This window comes from Ochotona princeps, chromosome 1 (genome assembly GCF_030435755.1).
Source record: "Ochotona princeps isolate mOchPri1 chromosome 1, mOchPri1.hap1, whole genome shotgun sequence".
Classification (NCBI taxonomy): Eukaryota; Metazoa; Chordata; class Mammalia; order Lagomorpha; family Ochotonidae; genus Ochotona; species Ochotona princeps.
In genome coordinates, this window is record NC_080832.1 from 13,670,412 (window position 1) to 13,689,969 (window position 19,558).

At 46.0% G+C, this 19,558-nt stretch overlaps 1 protein-coding gene across 2 annotated transcripts in view; it reads left to right on the top strand.

The window, feature by feature from the left end:
- Positions 1-19,558, top strand: part of RMND1 (required for meiotic nuclear division 1 homolog) — a 34,260-nt gene that overhangs the window by 3,053 nt on the left and 11,649 nt on the right. Inside the window, exons 2-9 of one of the 2 annotated variants that reach the window (XM_058664244.1) lie at positions 565-1,082; positions 5,553-5,661; positions 8,369-8,444; positions 9,684-9,723; positions 13,867-13,967; positions 15,292-15,398; positions 16,185-16,249; positions 19,062-19,138. In XM_058664244.1, the coding sequence (XP_058520227.1) occupies positions 579-1,082; positions 5,553-5,661; positions 8,369-8,444; positions 9,684-9,723; positions 13,867-13,967; positions 15,292-15,398; positions 16,185-16,249; positions 19,062-19,138 (1,079 nt within the window). In that variant the 5' untranslated portion in view covers positions 565-578. The remainder of the gene's footprint in view (positions 1-564; positions 1,083-5,552; positions 5,662-8,368; positions 8,445-9,683; positions 9,724-13,866; positions 13,968-15,291; positions 15,399-16,184; positions 16,250-19,061; positions 19,139-19,558) is intronic. The other variant, XM_058664279.1, reaches the window with a different exon arrangement.

Sequence of the window (19,558 nt, forward strand, 5' to 3'; positions counted from 1 at the left end):
CTAAAACTAGCCCAGAAAACCTGCTTCCAAAGTTGCTGTAAAAGCAGAATGTTCTACCACTTAAATTTACTATGATTCATATTTGTCCTTTACCTTTTTTTAAGTGTATTTATTTGAAAACTACAGGGACAGAGGGAGCACTTCCACCTACTAGTGAGCTCTCAATGGCTGCAACAGCCAGGCTGCGCTCGACCAAAGCCTGGAGCCCCAAGCCCTGTCCCAGGTCTCCCTCGTGGGGAGCAGGAGCGCATGGACTCAGGTAGAAGCATGTCAGTTACCTGGAGAAGACACCCGGAAAGGCTGATGTTAGGTGCCGCCGCTAGGATGCGGCTGCAGCACCCCCATGCCCTAGCAGAGTGACTCAAGCCCCAGCTCTGCTTCCCGTTGCGGCTGCCTGGTTATGTGCACCTGCAGGCTGCGGGTGATGGCTCCTGCCCCCCGTGTGGCGGTGACCCAGTGAATGGGAGAGCTCTCTGTGTGTCTCTGCCTGTCTGCCAGTCAGATACAGAAAAACTAAAAGCAACAGCAAGACACTCTTCAAACTTTGAGTTGTTTTTCTTCTAGCTTGGGATGTGGTAATGCCAGCCAGGCTTCTCCAAGTCCTGGCCAGACCTCACAGAATATTACCTAAAACACAGCAAAGTTGCAGACTGATCCAGCGGACGTTAAATCCACCTAAGGGATTTGAAACTCCGACATGCAGCACCCTGACTGTATGTCACAGCTTGGATCTGTTCCCTCCTGATGTGGCAGCCGGTGGTTCGAGAAAGTCTCCAGCCCTGGGAATGAATGGGAACATCTCAAGCACAAGCCTGCCATCTCCACTCAGTGCTGTGCAGTGCTGGAGTGGACCAGTGCCCCTTCCACCCAGGAGGTCACTGGGGACTCACAGGAAAGTGACCCACAAGCCGAACCTCTTGGGTTCTAAATGGTTTATAAAAATATTAAGCAGGAGTTACTCATCTGCCTCAGCCGAGACCTTTGTGCCCAAACAAGATTTTCCGGAAATCAAGAGACCACTGAAACCCTCCAGGACCAGGCAGCCGTCCAGGACCAATCTTCCGGTTCTGTCCGTGAATGAGGTGAGGCTGGTGTGTGTGACATTGTCGTTCCCTGTGTCAACTAGTAAGCACTGCGTGATAGCCTCAGTGCTCACGTGGGAGGGCGCAGAGCTCGCAGCCGGCTCAGAGTGGCTGTTAGCAAGGTGTTTCAATGCTGACATATCCAAAAGGAATCCTAGTTGTAGTTTCTAAGAATTGGCAGGGGGCCGCTGTGGCACTGTGCGTTAAGGTGCTGCCTGTGTCCCATACTAGCTGCTCTGCTTCTGATCCAGCTTCCCACCAATGCACCCTGGCAGGTGGTGGATGATGGTCCACGTTGCTTGGATCTCCCACACTGGTGGGGGACCCAGATGGAATTCCTGGCTTCTGGTTTCAGCATGATCCAGCCCGAGCTGTTGCGGCCATTTGGAGAGTGAACCAGTGGGCGGAAGATCAGTCACTATTTCCTTCTCTGTCTCCCTCTGATGCTCTATCTTACAATAAATCCTAAAAGAATTTCTGAGGGCCAGCGCAGCAGCCTAGCAGCTAAAGTCCTTGCCTTGCACACACCAGAATCCCATATGAGTGCCAGTTCTGATCCTGGCTGCTCTGCTTCCCATCCAGCTCTCTGTTTGTGGCCTGGGAAGGCAGTGGAGGACGGCCCAAAGCCTTGGGACCCTGAAGTCACATGGAAGACCCCAAAAGAGGCTCTTGGCTCCTGGCTTTGGATCAGCTCAGCACTGGCTGTTGCAGCCACTTTGGGAGTGAACCATTGGATGGATCTTTCTCTCTGTCCCTTCTCCTCTCTGTATACCTCACTTTCCAATAAAAATAAAGAAATCTTTAAAAAAAAGAAAAAAAAAGAATTCCTAAAACACGTAATGACAAAATGTGAACAATAAAATACATAAAAGTATAGTTATTTTTCATTAAAATAAGCAGTGTAGCCATGGTGACAAGCAGGTGTTGCTAGCTGCTCACTGTGCATGGGCTGTGAGCTCACTTGGTAAGATGCAGTCAAAAAGCAGACATGGGGATTTTGTGTTTGCATCTCTGAAGCTGCAAGAGGGTAATTTTTATTCACCAGCAAGAGGCTTTGGGGAATTTTCAGCTACAGTTTGAATTTCCCTTCTGAAAAATGAGCTGTGTAAGGGTCAGGATCAGGCTGTTGGCCTTTGTACCCTGCAGAATGCCTGCAGCTGTGCCCTGTAGCTATTGAGTGCTTATCACTTGGCAGGGTTGGGAAAGAGGCACTCGCGTCTTTGATGTCGGCAGTCACCAGTGTAAGAAACAGGAGTGTCAGTGTCTACAACTTGATGAGGCCTGCTGAGAAAGCTGGTGGGATTGCTTCTCTCAAGTCTGTGGTCTGACAAGCAGACCCGAGCATGTCTGACTTTACCATTTTTTTTTTAATTTGGTTATTTATTTTTATAGGAAAGCGAGATTTACAGAGGAGAGACAGGAAGATATTCTGACTGCTGATTCGCTCTCCCAGGTGGCCGCTGTGACCAGAGCTGAGCTGATCTGAAGCCAGGAGCCTCTTCCGGGTCTCCCACGCGGGTGCAGGATTCCAAGGCTTTGGGCCGTCCTCGACTGCATTCCCAGGCCACAAGCAGGGAGCTGGATGGGAAGTGGGGCTGCCAGGACATGAACCAGCACCCATATGAGGTCCCAGTGCATGCAAAGCGAGGACTTTTTTAAAGATTTCTTTGTTTTTATTGGAAAGGCAGAATTGCAGAGAGAGGCATCTTGTATCTGCTGATTGATTCCCCAGATTGCCACATTGACTGGAGCTGAGCTGTTCCAAAACCAGGAGCCAGAAGCTTCTTTCTGAACCTGCCATGTGGGTACAGGGCCTCCAGGGCTTGTGTTATCCTCTGGTGTTTTTCCAGGTCATAAGCAGCAAGTGGGATCAGAAGTGGAGCCACTGGGACACGAACCAGTGTTCATATGGGATGCAATGTGAAATCCCGTATGCAATAAGGCATACAGATGAGTTGCCAGATGCAGAGATGTGTTGGGCACAGTCCAGAAGTGCCCTGGGCCCGGGAGCCCATGTTCCTAGGGTTTGCCCCCACCCTCGGCACACAGACGTGTCCTCCAATCTGGGCCAGACCCCCATGCGGTGCTTTCATCACACTGACCTGGTCGCTTGTGGAGTCGGTCGGGCCCTTCTCCCACCTGCAGTGATGGACTGGAGGCTGAGAGTTCCGGGGCTCTCATCACGGGCTGGTGTTCCTGGTGAGTGGCCCCCATTCTGCTGTTGTCCCACAGCCCACCAGGAGTCACCTCGTTTGAAAAGAAGATGTGCTTGATACTCAAGAGTGACTCGGTGCCAGGAACTGTGGACAAAAACCAAGCATGAACTTCCTGTTTTGTCCCATCGGTGTAGCAGCACTGTGGCCTTGATATACTAACTTCGTTCAGAGCAGAACCTGCGATGTTACTGAAGGAAGAATTGGACGTTGATTCATGGCCCCCTCTGCTGGCACTTTGTCTTCTCTACCGGAAAACCAAAACAGTGGTTCGGGTTGCTTTCCTATTTTGAAACTAGAAGTCCTAAATGTAGGCCTTAAATTCCATAACTATTTTAGATCAGCTTGTTGCTCTCCTTGCTGAACCCTGAGATTTGTCTTACATATATAAGCAGTTAATGCTAAATATGAATTCCTTATAAGAACCAGGAGAAAAAAGTGTTTCTGAAAATGAAAGCTTTTCAGAGTAGTAGCTGATGACCCCCTTAGTTCATGGGGGGAAGAAGTGCAGAGAAAAGACATACTTTGGTTCCCTTTCCCTATATTGTTAAGGTTAAATAAAAGCTTGAAATTTCACAACAAAGGAAACCAGATTCCCAGAAAGCCAAATATTAAAACTTGTGAATTGTGGGCCCAAGGTAGCCTAGCAGCTAAAGTCCTCGCCTTGCATGCGCTGGGATTCTATATGGACTCTCGTTCTAATCCCAGCGGCCCCGCTTCCCATCCAGCTCCATGCTTGTGGCCTGGGAAAGCAGTCAAGGACGACCCAAAGCCTTGAGTGAGCCTTGCAGGGGCACCCACTTGGGAGACCTGGAAGAGGCTCCAGGCTCCTGGCTTCAGATTGGCTCAGCTCTGGCCATTGCAGCCACTTGGTGAGTGAATGCAACAGATGTAAGATCTTCTCTGTCTCTCCTACTCTCTGAATATCTGACTTTACAATAAAAATAAATCTTTTTTTAAAAAAGAGAAAGAGATAATGGTTAGGATTGAAAAAAAAAAAAGAATTGTATCAAAACGAGCATGCAAGCTAAGCTCAGATCCGAGAAGTTGAAGGAAGACAGGGAGAGTGGGTGCCGTGTGAGCCAAATGAATCAGATACAAAGAGAAGGTGTTAAGGTGACCGAGCTCAACAAGTTGGACAGAGACTTTTAGAATGGTTGTGTGAAAACCAATTTACTTGTTGTCTGTTTGGATATCTGAATACACGCTGAGAGTGCATTTTCCCCTAAAGATAATGACTAAGTAATTTCCCCTGCCCGTCCTTAGGAGATGAGAATTGTGTGTACTATAGCACAGGTGGACACAGCCAGTAACGTGGTGGTGAGTGGGGAGGAAGGCCTGGCTGGCCTGGGACCTTCAAGTCTGGTTGCCACATCTGCCACTGGGTCCAAAGATGGTGGGAATCCAGATTTTGTGAGCTGTGTCTGCACTTACTGTTGACAGTTCATTCAGGCTGTCTAGATGCCTTGTAGATCAGCTCTGGCGTCAGAGGTAGCTCGGAGCTGCCGGTTGTCAGCTCTGATCCTGCAGACACAGCCCCATCTCTTTCAGTACAGTTAGGGGAAAAATAGCTTCGCCAAACCTGCGCTTGACCTTCTTATCCTCCCCCTTGAGCCCAGTTGGAGGGTCTCAGCTGCAGCAGTCGCGGAAGTGGCTCTGACCCCCACCCTCATACTCTGCAGGGTGGCTTTGCAGGAGTGAAGCCGCCAGCTCCCACGAGCACAGCCTGGCTTTATGTTGACCTGAGGAAAGAGACTGTGACCCCGTTGGAGAGCTAAAGGCGTCTCGGCTTGTGCAAGGCTGGTGACACACTGCACGATGACCTCAGGTGCTGACGCTGCGGTGAGAGAGAATTGTGGAAGCTCAGGGTTCCAGAGCCCTTCAGTACGTCCCTCCTGGCCCCCGATGGGAGCACTTCAGAAAGTTAGTGGGAAAACAGAATTAAACCATGCTTAGCTTCGTGCAAACACACCTTCAAATCCATGTATTGTTTTCTCATTGCATGCATTTTTTTGGAGCTTCGTCGTGTGACGTGGCCATATCTTTTGGTTCACCTTCTTTGACTTGCAGGGACAAGATGTTTGGTAGAGTGAGCTCAAGTTTGTCTCACTCTCCCCTCTGTCTCTCCATCGTCATCACATCCCTCGTGTGAACCTCGGAGGTGTCTCAGACAGCTGGAGTCGCGCAGGCTGACACCGCCACAGTGCCAGGTGTGGGGGATGCCTCTTGGTGACCCGCGCTGTTCTCTCCACGACAGGAGCTGATGCACTGCACAGCCTTCGCCACGGCTGACGAGTATCACCTGGGGAGTCTGTCCCAGGAGCTGACCTCCCACGGATACGTTGAAGTCACAAACTTACCTCGAGGTACTTCTGTTCGATCCCGGGGCCAAGCATGTTAATATGCGTTGGAAAGTCATTCTCCTATGAGGTTGTCTGAAGTAGACATTTGCCTGCCTTTCATTTTCTCTTAGCAGGACTGTATCAGTAAAGTAGTATTGAATCTCTTATACGAGTAACACATAAAAATAAGGAATTAAATCGAAATTACAAAAAATTTAAATTAGTGTGTTTTGTAAAGATTCATTTATAAGATCTCTGTCTTCCAAAAAGTGATCAAAAGCCACTTACTTCCTGTCAAATCAAAAAGTGATCAAAAGCCACTTACTTCCTGTCAAATCAAAAAGTTACTTTCATATTACAAAACCCGAAAATTGGTAGAAATGGGAAGAGCCTTAAAAAGACCTCAAATACTTTTAAAATTACCAAAATTGCAAAAGTAAGATAAACAAAATGGATTTAAGAAGAAATCTTTTGAGGATTTTTAGCTTAGACTCAAGAAAGATTCTTGAGAAAATAGTATGCTTTCCATTTAAAAAAAGAAAAAGTAGCTGAGGCCATTTTGATGGAAGAAAATTTTATACTGAGACTCAGGCTATCCCCGTAGCTGCAGAGTGGACTAACCTGGCCCACTGTAGCAAAGGCAGTCTGTTGGAAACCTGCCTGCTACCGAGAAGGATGCGAAGCAGCATCAATCTTGTGAGGAAGCGGTGAGCGCTCTCATGCTGCCTCGCTCTTTCTAGCCCTGGTGATTTACACAGGTGCTCTGTGCCATTCGGTGACAAAGAAGTACAGCTAGCTCCAAAAACGAGCAATGTCTGGAGCCCCTAAGATGAAAGCTTGCCCAGGTGCGTCCCTGATGGAGCCCAGAGCTGCTGGCAGCATGACGTGCTCTGCAGACTAGACTTGCCATGCCTCATGTCTTCAGTTGCACTTGTGTTGCCTTTGGCCGTGGAGGGGACCCTGGTCCTGTGTATGATGTGCTGTCTCGGGAAGTTAGAGCTTACCCTGAAGTGGTCCTACCTGAAGCACGCACTCCCCAGCCTCTCCCAACAGTTTGAAATTTTGAAGACCCTAGTTTATAATAAAAAATTACATGTGATGTTTTATAAGCTGATATTGTGTCTATTAGCATAATTTACATTGTAGGATATATGTGTATAATAAATATTACTACCTTAATATACGAGGCAACTACTTTGTGTTTTTTAAAGATTTATTTCTTTTTATTGGAAAGGCAGATATACAGAGAGGAGGAGAGACAGAGAGGAAGATCTTCCTTCTGATGGCTGCAATGGCCAGAGCTGAGCCAATCCGAAACCAGGAGCCAGGAGCTTCTTCTGGGTGTCCCACACGGGTGCAGGGTCCCAAAACTTTGGACCATCCTCGACTGCTTTCTCTGGCCACAGGCAGAGAGCTGGATGGGAAGCGGGGCAGCCGGGATTAGGACCAGCGCCCATATGGGATCCTGTCACGTTCAAGGCAAGGACTTTGGCCACTAGGCCACTGTGTTGGGCCCCAAAGCAACTACTCTTGATGAATGCTTGCATGTCAGCCTGTTTAATAATATTTAGTACTTGAAAATGCGAATTTTTAAAAAATATGGATGACTATAGAGACAGTTTTCATAACTAACTTTGAAATTGGATATGTTTTGAAATGTTCAGTACCTTTTGGTGCTGTGTATTTTCTATTGGGCCACACTTTATAGAATTTAAAATTCGTCAGAGGCTGGTTAGAGTGCAGGAAAGAAGGATGGAAGGGGTGGTTAACAGGTGCGAGGCTGCAGAAGGAAGTAGCTAGTCGTGAAGATTTTGAATGTCGACAACATAAAGCAGTGATAGATGCGTGGAATGATAGATATGCCAGTTCCTCCGGCCTGATCGTTACTGTATACGTGTGGCCTCGTGGCTGAAGTCCTCACCTTTAGCTTGCCAGGATCCCATATGGGTGCCAGTTCTAATCCCGGCAGCTCCACTTCCCATCCAGATCCCTGCTGTGGCCTGGGAAAGCGGTTGAGAATGGCCCAAAGCCTTAGGTTCCTGCACCCGCGTGGGACACCTGGAGGAAGTTTCTGGCTCCTGGCTCCTGGCTCCAGATTGACACAGCACCAGCCATTGCACTCACTTGGGGAGTGAACCATCAGACGGAAGATCCTCCTCTCTCTCTCTCCTCTTCTCTGTACATCTGACTTTGTAATAAAAATAAAATAAATCTTAAAAAAAAGTCACATCATACCCTGTGATACCTATAGTTACTGTGTGCCCATTTAAAAATAAATCTATTATGTTTCATTCAGAGTTTGTGAATATCAAAATTACGTTATTAATAAAATGGTATTTGAAGAAAGGATTATTAATACTTCAGATCTGTGTAGTTCTGTTTTGTAAGAAGTTTAATGCCTGAACTTCAGCTGTGTTGAACCTAAGACTTGGTAGCTGAACTGATGGTTACAGAAGCAAAAAGGGTGTGGATGAGCAGTTTTAAATAGCACCGATAATAATAGCAAAGAAATTTGATATGAAAATAGTTTCTTTCCAGATGATATGAAGTCATTTTTAGTGCTCTTCTGGCTTAATACGTGAGGCCCATCAGGAACTTTAGTAGAAAGAGGAGCATTGTGTTACATGCACATCATGGTGTATATGACATGATTGTAAGTGCTGAGAAAAGTGTTGCTTCGTGACTCAGACCTTGTACAGCAGATTCTCACTTCATTGATTTCAAACCACAGATGCAGCAAACATTTTGGTGATGGCTGTGGGAAATGCCGCCAAAGAAGGTGATCCTGCAATGGTGTTCTTCTTCAGGTGAGACGGGAGAGAAGCCCCCATGGGAAGCTGGGTCATGGTGGAGGGTGGGTGTGGCCTCCCAGAGCAGGTGCACCTTGTGGCCAAGGATCCTTTCGTGATGTGTATGAACTTTGGCTTCAGCATCTGATTCTTTGTGGGTTCAGAGAGCGCCTCAGTGTCAGGAATCCTCTGGTAAATCCTCATTTAGAGTTTCTGAAAGTAGTGGTCTTCCCTCATTAGTCTTTTTATCTGCACATTTTCATGGCCGTGTTGGTGTGGACTCCCTGCCTCCACTGTGCTTAGTACCCTTAACCTGGGGCCATGCCACAGCCACTGCTGTGTTTTCCTTGCCATTTTCTTTTTTTTTTTTTTAGGATTTATTTATTTTTATTACAAAGTTAGATATACAGAGAGGAGAGACAGAGAGGAAGATCTTCCATCCAATGTTTCACTCCCCAAGTGAGCGCAACGGCCGGTGCTGCGCCGATCAAAGCCGGGAACCTGGAACCTCTTCCGGGTCTCCCACGCGGATGCAGGGTCCCAAATCTTTGGGCTGTCCTCGACTGCTTTCCCAGGCCACAAGCAGAGAGCTGGTTGGAAAGTGGAGCTGCTGGGATTAGAACCAGTGCCCATATGGGATCCTGGCGCGTTTAAGGCGAGGACTTTAGCCGCTAGGCCACACCTCCAGGCCCCTTCCTTGCCATTTTCTCTAGATTCTCAGCTAAAGTTTTAGCCCATATTTCCTCTCCACAGACTTCAGGCTGGCACCAGGTCACCTACAAGTACACCTTGAATTCTGGTGAGGCTGTTAGATTATCAGGTGATATTGTCAAATATGACAATTTTGTCAAATCACTAAGTAAATTCTGTTTTTAAAAAATGGCATTCTAGGGTCTAGCACAACAGCCTAGAAGTTAAAGTCCTTGCCTTGCACGCGGCAGGATCCATATGGGTGTAGGTTCGTGTCACTGGCTGCTTCACTTCCATCCAGCTCCCTGCCTATGGCCTGGGAAAGCAGTCGAGGATGGTCCAAAGCCTTGGGACCCTGCACCCACGTGGGAGACCTGGGAGAAGCTTTTGGCCATCGCAGCCACTTGCAGATGGAAGATCTTTTTCTCTGTACATCTGCCTTTCCAATAAACAAGTCTTCAAACAAAAAATGGCATTCTAAAAACATTGTAGAAATTACCTAAGGATGGCCTCACTGAGAATGTGTGTAGCTTTTACTTGGTTGATTGTCTTGTTCTCTTCAACCAGGGAAGGAGCTGCTGTATTTTGGAATGTGAAAGACAAAACTGTAAGTATAAGGGAAGTGTGGAAGTGTAAAAATCCTTGCAACAGCACAAATTGCTAGTTAAGCCTCAGTGATTTAAAATATTGGATAGAAAATCATGGACGATGCTCCGCATACGCCCTCTCCGTTACGTAATCTTTATTCTCAATTTCAGCTTCCAAAGCGTATCTTATTTTACTTATTTATTTTTTGTCATTTTATTTTTGACTTCTTTGTAAGTTTCTGGACACAGTGATTCATGGGGAATCTGAACCGCCCTAGCTTCCCAGCAGACAGAAGTATATTTGCATGTGATAACATACAAAAAGAATAATGTCTACATACGATTACTTACAAAAAATGCATTTTCTAAGCCTTAAAATAATTTTAAGCCAAATCAGGGTTGGTTTAGTATTTGTACAACCCTTTTAGAAGCAGTGTGGTAATAAGCTGTATTAGTTTTTTGTATTTAACTCAGCAGGTTTTTTTTTTTAATTTTTTCCGTTTTTTAATATTTTTGACAATCTTTACATAGTTATTTAGGGTAAAAAGGTTCAAGGGCTACAGGAAAGTGGGTTAGACTATTACTTCCATATTGTTTCCCTCATGTATCTGAGGTAAAGGGGGTTATTGAGGGAGAAGCCCCACCCAATTTCCCACCCACCCCAGGTTCCTGATGTGGGGCATGCTCCGAGGGTCTTGCTCAAGTGGTTTTGATAGTTCAACAGTTATGAATTGCTGCCAATCTCGCCACTCCAAGCAGGATGAGGTCGCTGAAGAATCTAATGATTGACATAGTCCATCTTAGAGTCTCTGTTTGCCCTGTTTTTCACTGCCAACATATGGGTGAGGTGGTTGATTGACTTGTTCTGTCCTCTGTCTTTTCATGGTTAGGGTTCCGAGTGCGGCAATTCAATTGGGGAGATCCCAAAAGAAACCTTGTCTGAGGTGTTCCCAGACCAGATTCTTGTGTCTACTAGCAAGTATAGGGTCCGGTACAGTCCATCGCCTCAATCAGCTGGTGGTTGCATTTGCTAGGTCGGTTCTGTTTCCAGCCGTCTTCCATGCGAACCAATGGGTATTACAGTCCAGCCTGATTCTGCCCAGCACACACTCAGCCTTCACATAAACCAGTGGGAGCTGCAACCTAGTTGGAGTGACCCACAATAACCCCCACCAGGCCCGCCCCCTACCCTGGTTCCCGTGCTTGCCAGTATGTGCAGCAGACTTGTCCAGTCTGTCCCACATCCCATTTGGCTCTCATACATGTCAGTGGGTGTTGAAGCCTAGTTCAACCCAACAAGCTCCACTATCCAGCCCACACAGATGTTGTTGGGTGCCTTTCTGTCTAGCCACCCCAGCCTCTGTCCTGGTTTTCGTGCCCTCCACTGGGTAACCCAAGAGGGAGGAGCCCACTATTTCCCTCCCAGGCCTCTCCCACTCCCGGAGATTGTACTCTTCAGGTGGTTTTGTGGTCTAACTTGACAGAATTAGTCCCCAGTGCCAGCTTCTGCCAGCTGATGCTGCAGCTAAGCCCAACCAACCCTCACCCACTCTAATTTTGTTTGCACCAAGTGGAACAATCAGCCCAGCCTGGCTTTTCCCTGATCTAGTCCACATGAGGCCCACAGGTATTGTAGCTCTGCCTAGTCTGGTCTGCACCCATCCCAGCTCATGCTCTCCAGTGGGAGTAGCTGTCTAGCAGGGTAGGACACCCATATTCCCCCTGCCAGCTCTGCCCCCTCCCTTCCTGGTTCTCACGTGTGCTGGTACAGGTAACCTCACCTTAGCATTCCATATTGTGCACTGTTTTTTGTCATAACTGAACTTGGCTTGACCCACACTCTGTTCTGGTGCTCAGATTCACCAGTAGATGATGTGAATTGATTCAGCCTGGTCTGCCCCCGACCCATGCCAAATGTATGCCAGTGGGAAACTTTCCATGGCCTGTTCTGGGCTGTTTCCTTTCATGCTTCTTGCAATTACCTGCCAGGTCTGTGCTGCCAGAGGAGTTGCCCAGGCTGCTCCATCAGAACCTCTCCCAGTGCCAGATTTCACACATACCAGGGGGTCCATGAGCCAGCCCTACTCAGTTCACCTCCCGTCTTAGCAGGACCAATGGCTTTTCCTGACCAGCCTTCAACCCAATCTGGTTCTTACTGTTGGATGTTTCAGCCCAGCCACGGCTCGTCCATACCCACATAGAGCTCACACATGGTTCAGTAGGGGCTGAGACCTAGCCTAGTCCGTCCCACATCTACCCTGGTCTTCCAGAGCACCAGATGGTGTTAGAGTCTAGCCCGGGTTGGTGCATCCAGTCCCAGTCCACACTTCTGCTAAGTGAGACTACAACCGTATCCTGATCAGAACGCAGCCCCCATTCCAGCCCACGTGCCCCTTGGTGGGAACCTCAACCCAGCTAGGGTGTCCCCTTAGCTCCCCAACCAGGCCTGTTTCCAGCCATAGATTGCATGCATGCCAGTGGTTGCTCTGACTCAGCTTGGCACAGCCCCTCACCTGTCCCAGCCCCTGCCTTAGATGCTGTGGCTTAGTGTCTCTGGCTCATGCAGACGAGTAGATGCAAGAGCCTAGCTCGGCATGACCTGTGCTCCATCATGATTTCTAATTTTGCTTGCGGACTAAGGTTTGCTCAGTCCTGCCCAGTCCACCCCATTCCAATACCAATCCACACATTAGCCAGCCACTGGAACTACTTTGCCCAGCTTGTCCGACCCCAAGGTCTGGACTGTATGTTCACCAGCGGGAGCTATGACTTGCCAGGGGAGTTTCCCAAGTTCCTCCACTTGACCCACTCCCAGACCCAGTTCTCATACATGCCATTGGGTTTTAAGGCCAGTGCCTGGCATAGTCTGGCCTTCCAATTGGCCTTGTATAACTCAGCAGTTTTACACTCAGTTATCCAGAGAAAATAATCACAGTTATTCATGATAATTATGTACCTAAACATTCATCAAAGCATTATTTGTTATAGCAGAAAATATGAATATCAAAACATGCACTATAGCAAAGTTTAAAATATACTACAACTTGTAAAAGTCATGTGGAAAATATATATTCCTAGGAACCTGTCTATGCAAATGATATAGTTAAATTCAAAGAGCAGGTTACAAAATATAACTGATATTATATCAGGGCTCACTTAAAAATATGCTTCATGCAATTCCAGTTTTACTAAAAGGAAATATACCCCCACTTGGTGGGGAGTGGGGAGGAGGCCTTAGAAAAAGGAAATAACCAATACCTATGTGAAAATACAAATGCAGTCATAAATGTTTTCTTGTTAAAATTGGGAAAATTGTTTTGGAAATCAGTATGCAAGAATTTACCAGATTTAGAAGCATGCATGTCTTTTAAGGTAACAGTTCCTAAAAAGTACTCTGACAAGGCCATGAAAATGCATGCATAAGGACAGGATCTTGCAGCACTGTCGAGTAGAATATCAGCTTCCCATGTCAGAGTGCTGGACTGAGTCTCTGCTAGTCTGTTTGTAATGCAGCTTCCTTCTAGTGTGTCTAGAATACACCAGAAGACTGCCCGTGTCTGGGCCTCTGTGGCCAGCTGAGAGACTTCGCTGGAGTTCCTGGCTCCTGGCATCAGCCTGGCCGTGCCCTGGCTGTCGGTCATGTGGGGAGTGAACCAGCAGATGAAGATCTGTCTCTAAGTCAGTTTCAGTTCCTCCATTGAGGAAACTGGTGGTAAAGGGATTCACACGCATAGAACAGTCCCTGCCTCAGTGCCTGCATGCTCTCAAGCTCTGGAAGCACACACAGCAGGTCTAGTCATGGCAGCCTAGGATTGCAGAACAGAGAAAGGTGGTCACTTTCCACCCCGTGTTGGTTAGATTTTATAAGTGTGGTGGTCTTTAGTGAACTTAGAAATTTAGCAATTTATACAGTTCCAGTTTTACTAAGAGAAAATATATCCCATAAATTTCATAAACTATGAGATTTAATATGTATATTATATATTTTACATATATGTGTGTGTCTGTCACCCTGATAGGTTTAATGTCACAGTGGGTTTGCCTTTTCCTTAAAAACCAAACATACCATTAAATGTAATGAAAAAGCGTCGTGGGCATTAACACGGTAACATAATTGTAGTGTGAGAGTTTTAATTTTCATGTTACCTTTCCTTTTCTTTTAGAGGAAGCATGTGATGCAAGTTCTAGAAAAGCATGAGATTGAGCCCTACGAAGTCGCATTGGTACACTGGGAAAATGAAGAGCTTAACTATGAGAAAGTAGAGTAAGCAACTTTTTTCAGACTTACTGAAAGGACTGAAATAAAGCAGGTAAAACAGCGGAGGAAATGATTTATGAAAACCATATAATTGTTGGTATTAAACAGATTTATTTAACTTCTTGGGCCATCCACAAATTAAAACAAGTGGAAAGATGGTATCATGCTAGAAAGAAAGCATTTGTTATGTTTTCTAAGAAGCCTGAATCGAGAAGATAACATTCCTTCATTACATGGAATCTATCACATTATTCCAGAAACATTTTCTCTCCAGCAAATCCTGTTGATTGGGTGTTAGCAGAAAGGAAGTGTAATGAAGAGTGGTGCATAGAGACCAGGAAGTGTAGTGAGAGGTGATGTGTGGGAACCCCTGGAGAGTCCCAGGTCAGATGAGTGGGAGTTGATTGGTAGGTTGAGTTTCCTTCCTGGCTGGGTAGGTCCCACCGGGAGAGCGCACAGCGCACGCGTCGGAAAGGTCTTGTCCCGTGTCAAGTACCTGCTGGTTAAACAGGAGAACTGTTGTGAGTGAAGGAGGAGGTTGAAAGCAGAGCTTCGGGGAATTCCGGTGCTACCGCAGCTCTCGGGCCTTGTGAGGCCTGCAGGCTCCCTGCCTTGCATCAGCCACTTCCTTCTGGCCAAGCCCTGTGCTTGCTGTCAGCCGGCTTTGCCTCGCCTAAGGCTCTGGGCCAGAGACTGAGAGCCCACAGAGGTGCTCCCGGGAAGCAGGATGCGCAGCTAGAAACAGAACGGAGGAAGGCCTGATGGGATTTCCTGAAGTGTACTCCCCTTCTGCAGTTCACTTCCAGCTCACACTGTGGCTTTCTGGGCACTCACGTGTGCCCGTACCAGGTGTATGTGTGCGTGTGGTGCTACACACACAGACATGCTACAAACTCTAGCGGGCTAAAAATCACAGCTGCTTGGCTCCCAGGACCAGGAGGTGGCCTTGGCAGATGCATGTAGCTGTATATTCAGTATTTTCCAGTTAGTAATTTATTGTGGACATTTTTCCATTTCTATTAAATATCCTTCTTCCTTCTTGATGTTTGTTCTTGTGGAATTGGCTGTTAACTGAACCATTATCCTATTTGATATTTGGGTTTTTTCTAGATTTTTATTGTCCATCATTTGACCCTAAAAGCTTTCTTTGCTTCTTTGAGTATTCCTAGGATGAATTTCTAGAAGTAGAATTACTTGCCTCAAAGTGTGTGGGAACACTTGTAGAAATTGTCAAAATGGGCCCTATAAAAAAGTGTAAAGTGGCCTTTTCAGAAGAAAAACCAAAAGTACCTTTCAAATTTCGAAGACTCCCTTGTCTTTGTCTGTACAGGGGGCAGTCGAAACTTCACAGAGGGGAAATCAAGTTAAACTCGGAGCTGGATTTAGACGACGCCGTCCTGGAGAAGTTTGCCTTCTCCAATGCTCTTTGCCTTTCGGGTGAGTGTACACCTGCCTCGGGTGAGTGTACACCTGCCTCGGGTGAGTGTACACCTGCCGCCGAGCAGAGCAGGCTTGCTGCAGCTGCTGTGCATCCAGGGCACTCAGGCCACCAGGAGAAGTTCTGACATGCTTTCACAGACCATTCAACAAACCCCTAGCATTCCTCCTCCCCTGACAGTAGTTAGTGGCAAAAGTGCTTCCTACCATCTATGTTGATAACGCTTACCATCTGCACAAACACTTTTTCGGTGCGTGTCTCTCTCTGCCTTTGCTTTCTCTACTCATCTCTGTGTGACTGTAATCCCCACGGAGAAAGCCCAGGCTGGTGTACAAAGCCACCCTCTGGGGTTCCACGAGAAGTGAGTTTTGTGCTGGGAGATCCATGCCCCTGAATTGAACCCTGTCAGTCCTCTGCAAGTGGCTTTGGCTACTGCCACTGCAGCCCCTCTGTGCCATCCTGCGGAGCCCCAGAGTCCCTCCTGCCTGATCCGTGGAGCTGCTCCTGGTCCCATGGTGTCCCTGTCCCCATCTGGGCTTCCAGCATGTAGAGCTAGAAACGGGAAACTCGGGAATTCTCCCATGTGCCTGTTCAGTTTCTGGATCTTGTTCCTCCTGAGTTCTGTCTTTGACAGGAGCTGCTGTTCTTAAGTCTCGGTGTCAGATTCTGGCTCGTTTGCTTCCATCATTGAAATGACAGCAAAAGTGCCATGGAATTGCGCATTGTGTGTACACAGGAATATGATGATAAGCAAATAGCCCACTCTGAATTTTTTTTTTCCCCAGTGAAACTGGCTATTTGGGAAGCAACACTGGACAAGTTTATTGAGTCTATTCAGTCCATTCCAGAGGTAATTAAATCAACTTTATACTTGCTTTCAAGGGTTGATTTCTAGTTGGGGAAAATACGTTTCCCAGTACAACACATGATTGGGGGAGAAAAGTGATAAGAAAAGCTGCACCAAATTTAAGCACAAAACAAAGTTTCCCAATTACATATCAGATGAGGAAATACACTTTATATTGATTGTTTTTTACTTATTAAAATTTAAAATTTCTTTCTTAGAGCAATTTTTTTATATATGTGTAAAATGTATTTATTTGAGAGGCAGAGAAAGTAAGTGGCCTCTGGCCGTCTCACCAGACACTCAGTGGTTAGGGCTGCAGCCAAAGCTCGGAGCTGGGAACTTCATCGAGGACAGCCGTGCGGGGAGCAGAGCCTCAGTTACTTGAGCCTCCCAGTGTTGGTGTTGCAGAAAGCTGGTCAAGAGCCAGGCATCAAACCCAGGTATTTTAGTGTGTGAAACAGAGACCTTAATTGATAGGCTAAATGCCTACTCCATAAATTATTTTAAACTTTTTATTATAAACTTCTATTTTTCCCCACTACTGCAGACTTACATGCGGGGGGGTGGGTCATTCCACCCTCTCCCTTTCCCCTTTTTCTTAACTCTATCCCCTTCCTTAATATTTGTCCCCAAGTTATTATTATTATTATTAGTAGTAGTAGTAGTAAGATTTATTTTATTGGGAAGTCAAATCTACAGAGAGGAGAAACAGAGGGAAAGATCTTCTGTCTGCTGATTCACTCCCCAAGTGACTGCTATGGCCTGAACCGAACGAAACTGATCCGAAGCCAGGAGCTTCTTCCGGGTCTCCCACCTGGGTACAGGGTCCCAAAGCTTTGGGCCGTCCTCTACTGCTTTCCTAGGCCATAAGCAGGGAGCTAGATGGGAAGTGGAGCAGCCGGGACACAAACTGCCACCCAGATGGGATCCTGGCTGTTTAAGATAAGCATTTAGCCACAAGGCTACTACACCAGGTCCTGTCCCCAAGGTATTACAATGGTATAGTCATTCAGCACTACAATCTTAACTTTCAGATATACAAATGGTTATTTACATGTATATATAATTCATGACATGGCAAGGATAGGGAAAGAAGATAAAGTAGCATAACATAAAAGCATAGTTAAAAATAATAATGGGAATCCTGCTATTATTCAGGAGAAAAGGTATATATTGTATGCATCCATTGTTTCCCCATGCTAATCTCATTATTTTTCTTAAGATTTTTTTTTTTGTTTGTTTGTTTTGTATATTTTTAAAATATGTGTGTGAAAGAGTTACAGAGTAGAGAGAGAGAGATCTTCCATCTGCTTGTTCACTCCCCAGAAAGTTACAGTGGCCCAACCTAGAGCTGAGCTGATCCTAAGCAGAAGCCAGGAGAATCTTATGGGGGTCTCAAATGGGTGCAGGAGACCAGGGACTTGAGCCATTCTTTCCTGCACTTTCCCAGGCCACAGGAAGGGAACTGGATCAGAAATGGAGTAGCTGAGACATGAACCACCACATGTATGGGATGCTAGCACTATAGGCAAAGATTAGCCTACTGTGCCATAGAACTGGCACCCTTAAAATATTTTTAACATAATTGAATTAATGTATCAAAGAAAGAAATGTTTTCTAAGATTATTAACACTTTTTCCTGATGAAAAAATTGTTTAGCTAAAATATGAAATAGTAGAACAAAAATAAACATGTATTCATATATAGTTATGTAGTAATAAGACTTCAAGGTATGTTGAAAATTTTCTTCATCAATTTTGTTCTTACTGGAATAGGATAATGTAATTAGGCTTAGGAAAAGATATCCTGCTTTTTGGGCCCAGCACAGTAACCTAGTGGCTAAAGTCCTCGGCTTGCATGTTTGGGAGTGAACCAGCAGACGGAAGATCTTTCTCTTCTCTCTGTAAGTCAGACTTTCCAATAAAAAATAAAATCTTAAAAAAAAAAAAGATACCCTGCATTTCCAAGAAGAGATTAATACAGCACAAAAATATAGAAATGCTGATATGAAGGGCAATTTGAAAACAAAATACAACGCTTCTGTTTGATAAGATTGGTGGGGGTGGCAGCATTGTGACACAGGAGGGCAAACTGTCATTGCAACACCAGCAGCCCAGAATGGCATGCCTGTGTGGGTTCCAGGTCCTCACTTTGACCCAGCTCCCTCCCAGTGTCCTGGGAAGGCAGCTGCAAGGGGCCCAGGTGGTTGGGTACCTGTCACCTTATGAGAGACCAAAATGGGGTTCCTCACATCTGGCTTCCTCCCAGATGGGGAGTAAATCAACAGATGAAGGATTCCTCATCCTTTCAAATAAATGAGGTTTTTTTTTTGTCCCTCCAAAAAAGGCTGAATTTAAACAATCATAGGGGAGACGGTCACCCAAGAGATGTTCACGTAGCATCAGAGGCTGCTCCTTCAGAATTTGCTTTATGTGCTTAATACTTACTGAAGGGGTGTGTGTGTGTGTGTGTGTGTGTGTGCGCGTGCACACATGCAACATACTGTCATCTCTTGTAATGTGGCAGGGGTTGGGTCCCCTGAGGATACCGATGCGCAAGTCCTTTCTCTACAATGGTATAGGTTTGTAACCCACACACGTCCTCTTCTGTACTTTAAAGATACTTACAGGTAGCTTTCAGTACCTGATGTGGTGCATATGCTGTGTAAAGTTGTTACAGTGTGTTGTTTAGGGTATCATGACAAAAAAAAGATCTGTGTAGTTACAGATACATTTATATATATTTTCTATCGAGGTTGATTAAATTCATGGTTCCACGAGCTGTTGATGTGGGCTTTGTTCTTTCTCCCACATAGGCTTTGAAGGCTGGGAAGAAAGTGAAATTATCTCACAGAGAAGTTATGCAGAAAATCGGTGAACTGTTCGCCCTGAGGTAAAATTTCGATCACACATTATGTTTCATACTTTTTACAGTCTCAACAAAACATTGTGATGGTTGGGCAAAGATAGTGAAGTGCAAAACCTAAGAACTTGTGGGGCTCACGGCTGTTTTCATGTAATTGATTGTAGCCAGGGAAAGCCTTCATGAGAGTCAGGCGAGCTCTGCTAGGACTGCAACTTGAACAGGGCAGTAGGTGTTCTTTGAAAATGGAAGTATATTCTGGAGTTTTGTTTAACAGGGATATTCATTACAAATACAACATTGCATCACAAGGCTAAATAGACTTAATTTGCGAGGATAGTTCATGTGCTCTGTTCCATTGAATCTGAGACATGATGTCACAGTTGAGTGAAAATGTGCTAGTTCAACCCTGACATCGCACTTTGGTCACACTTTAAGTTTACTGAAATG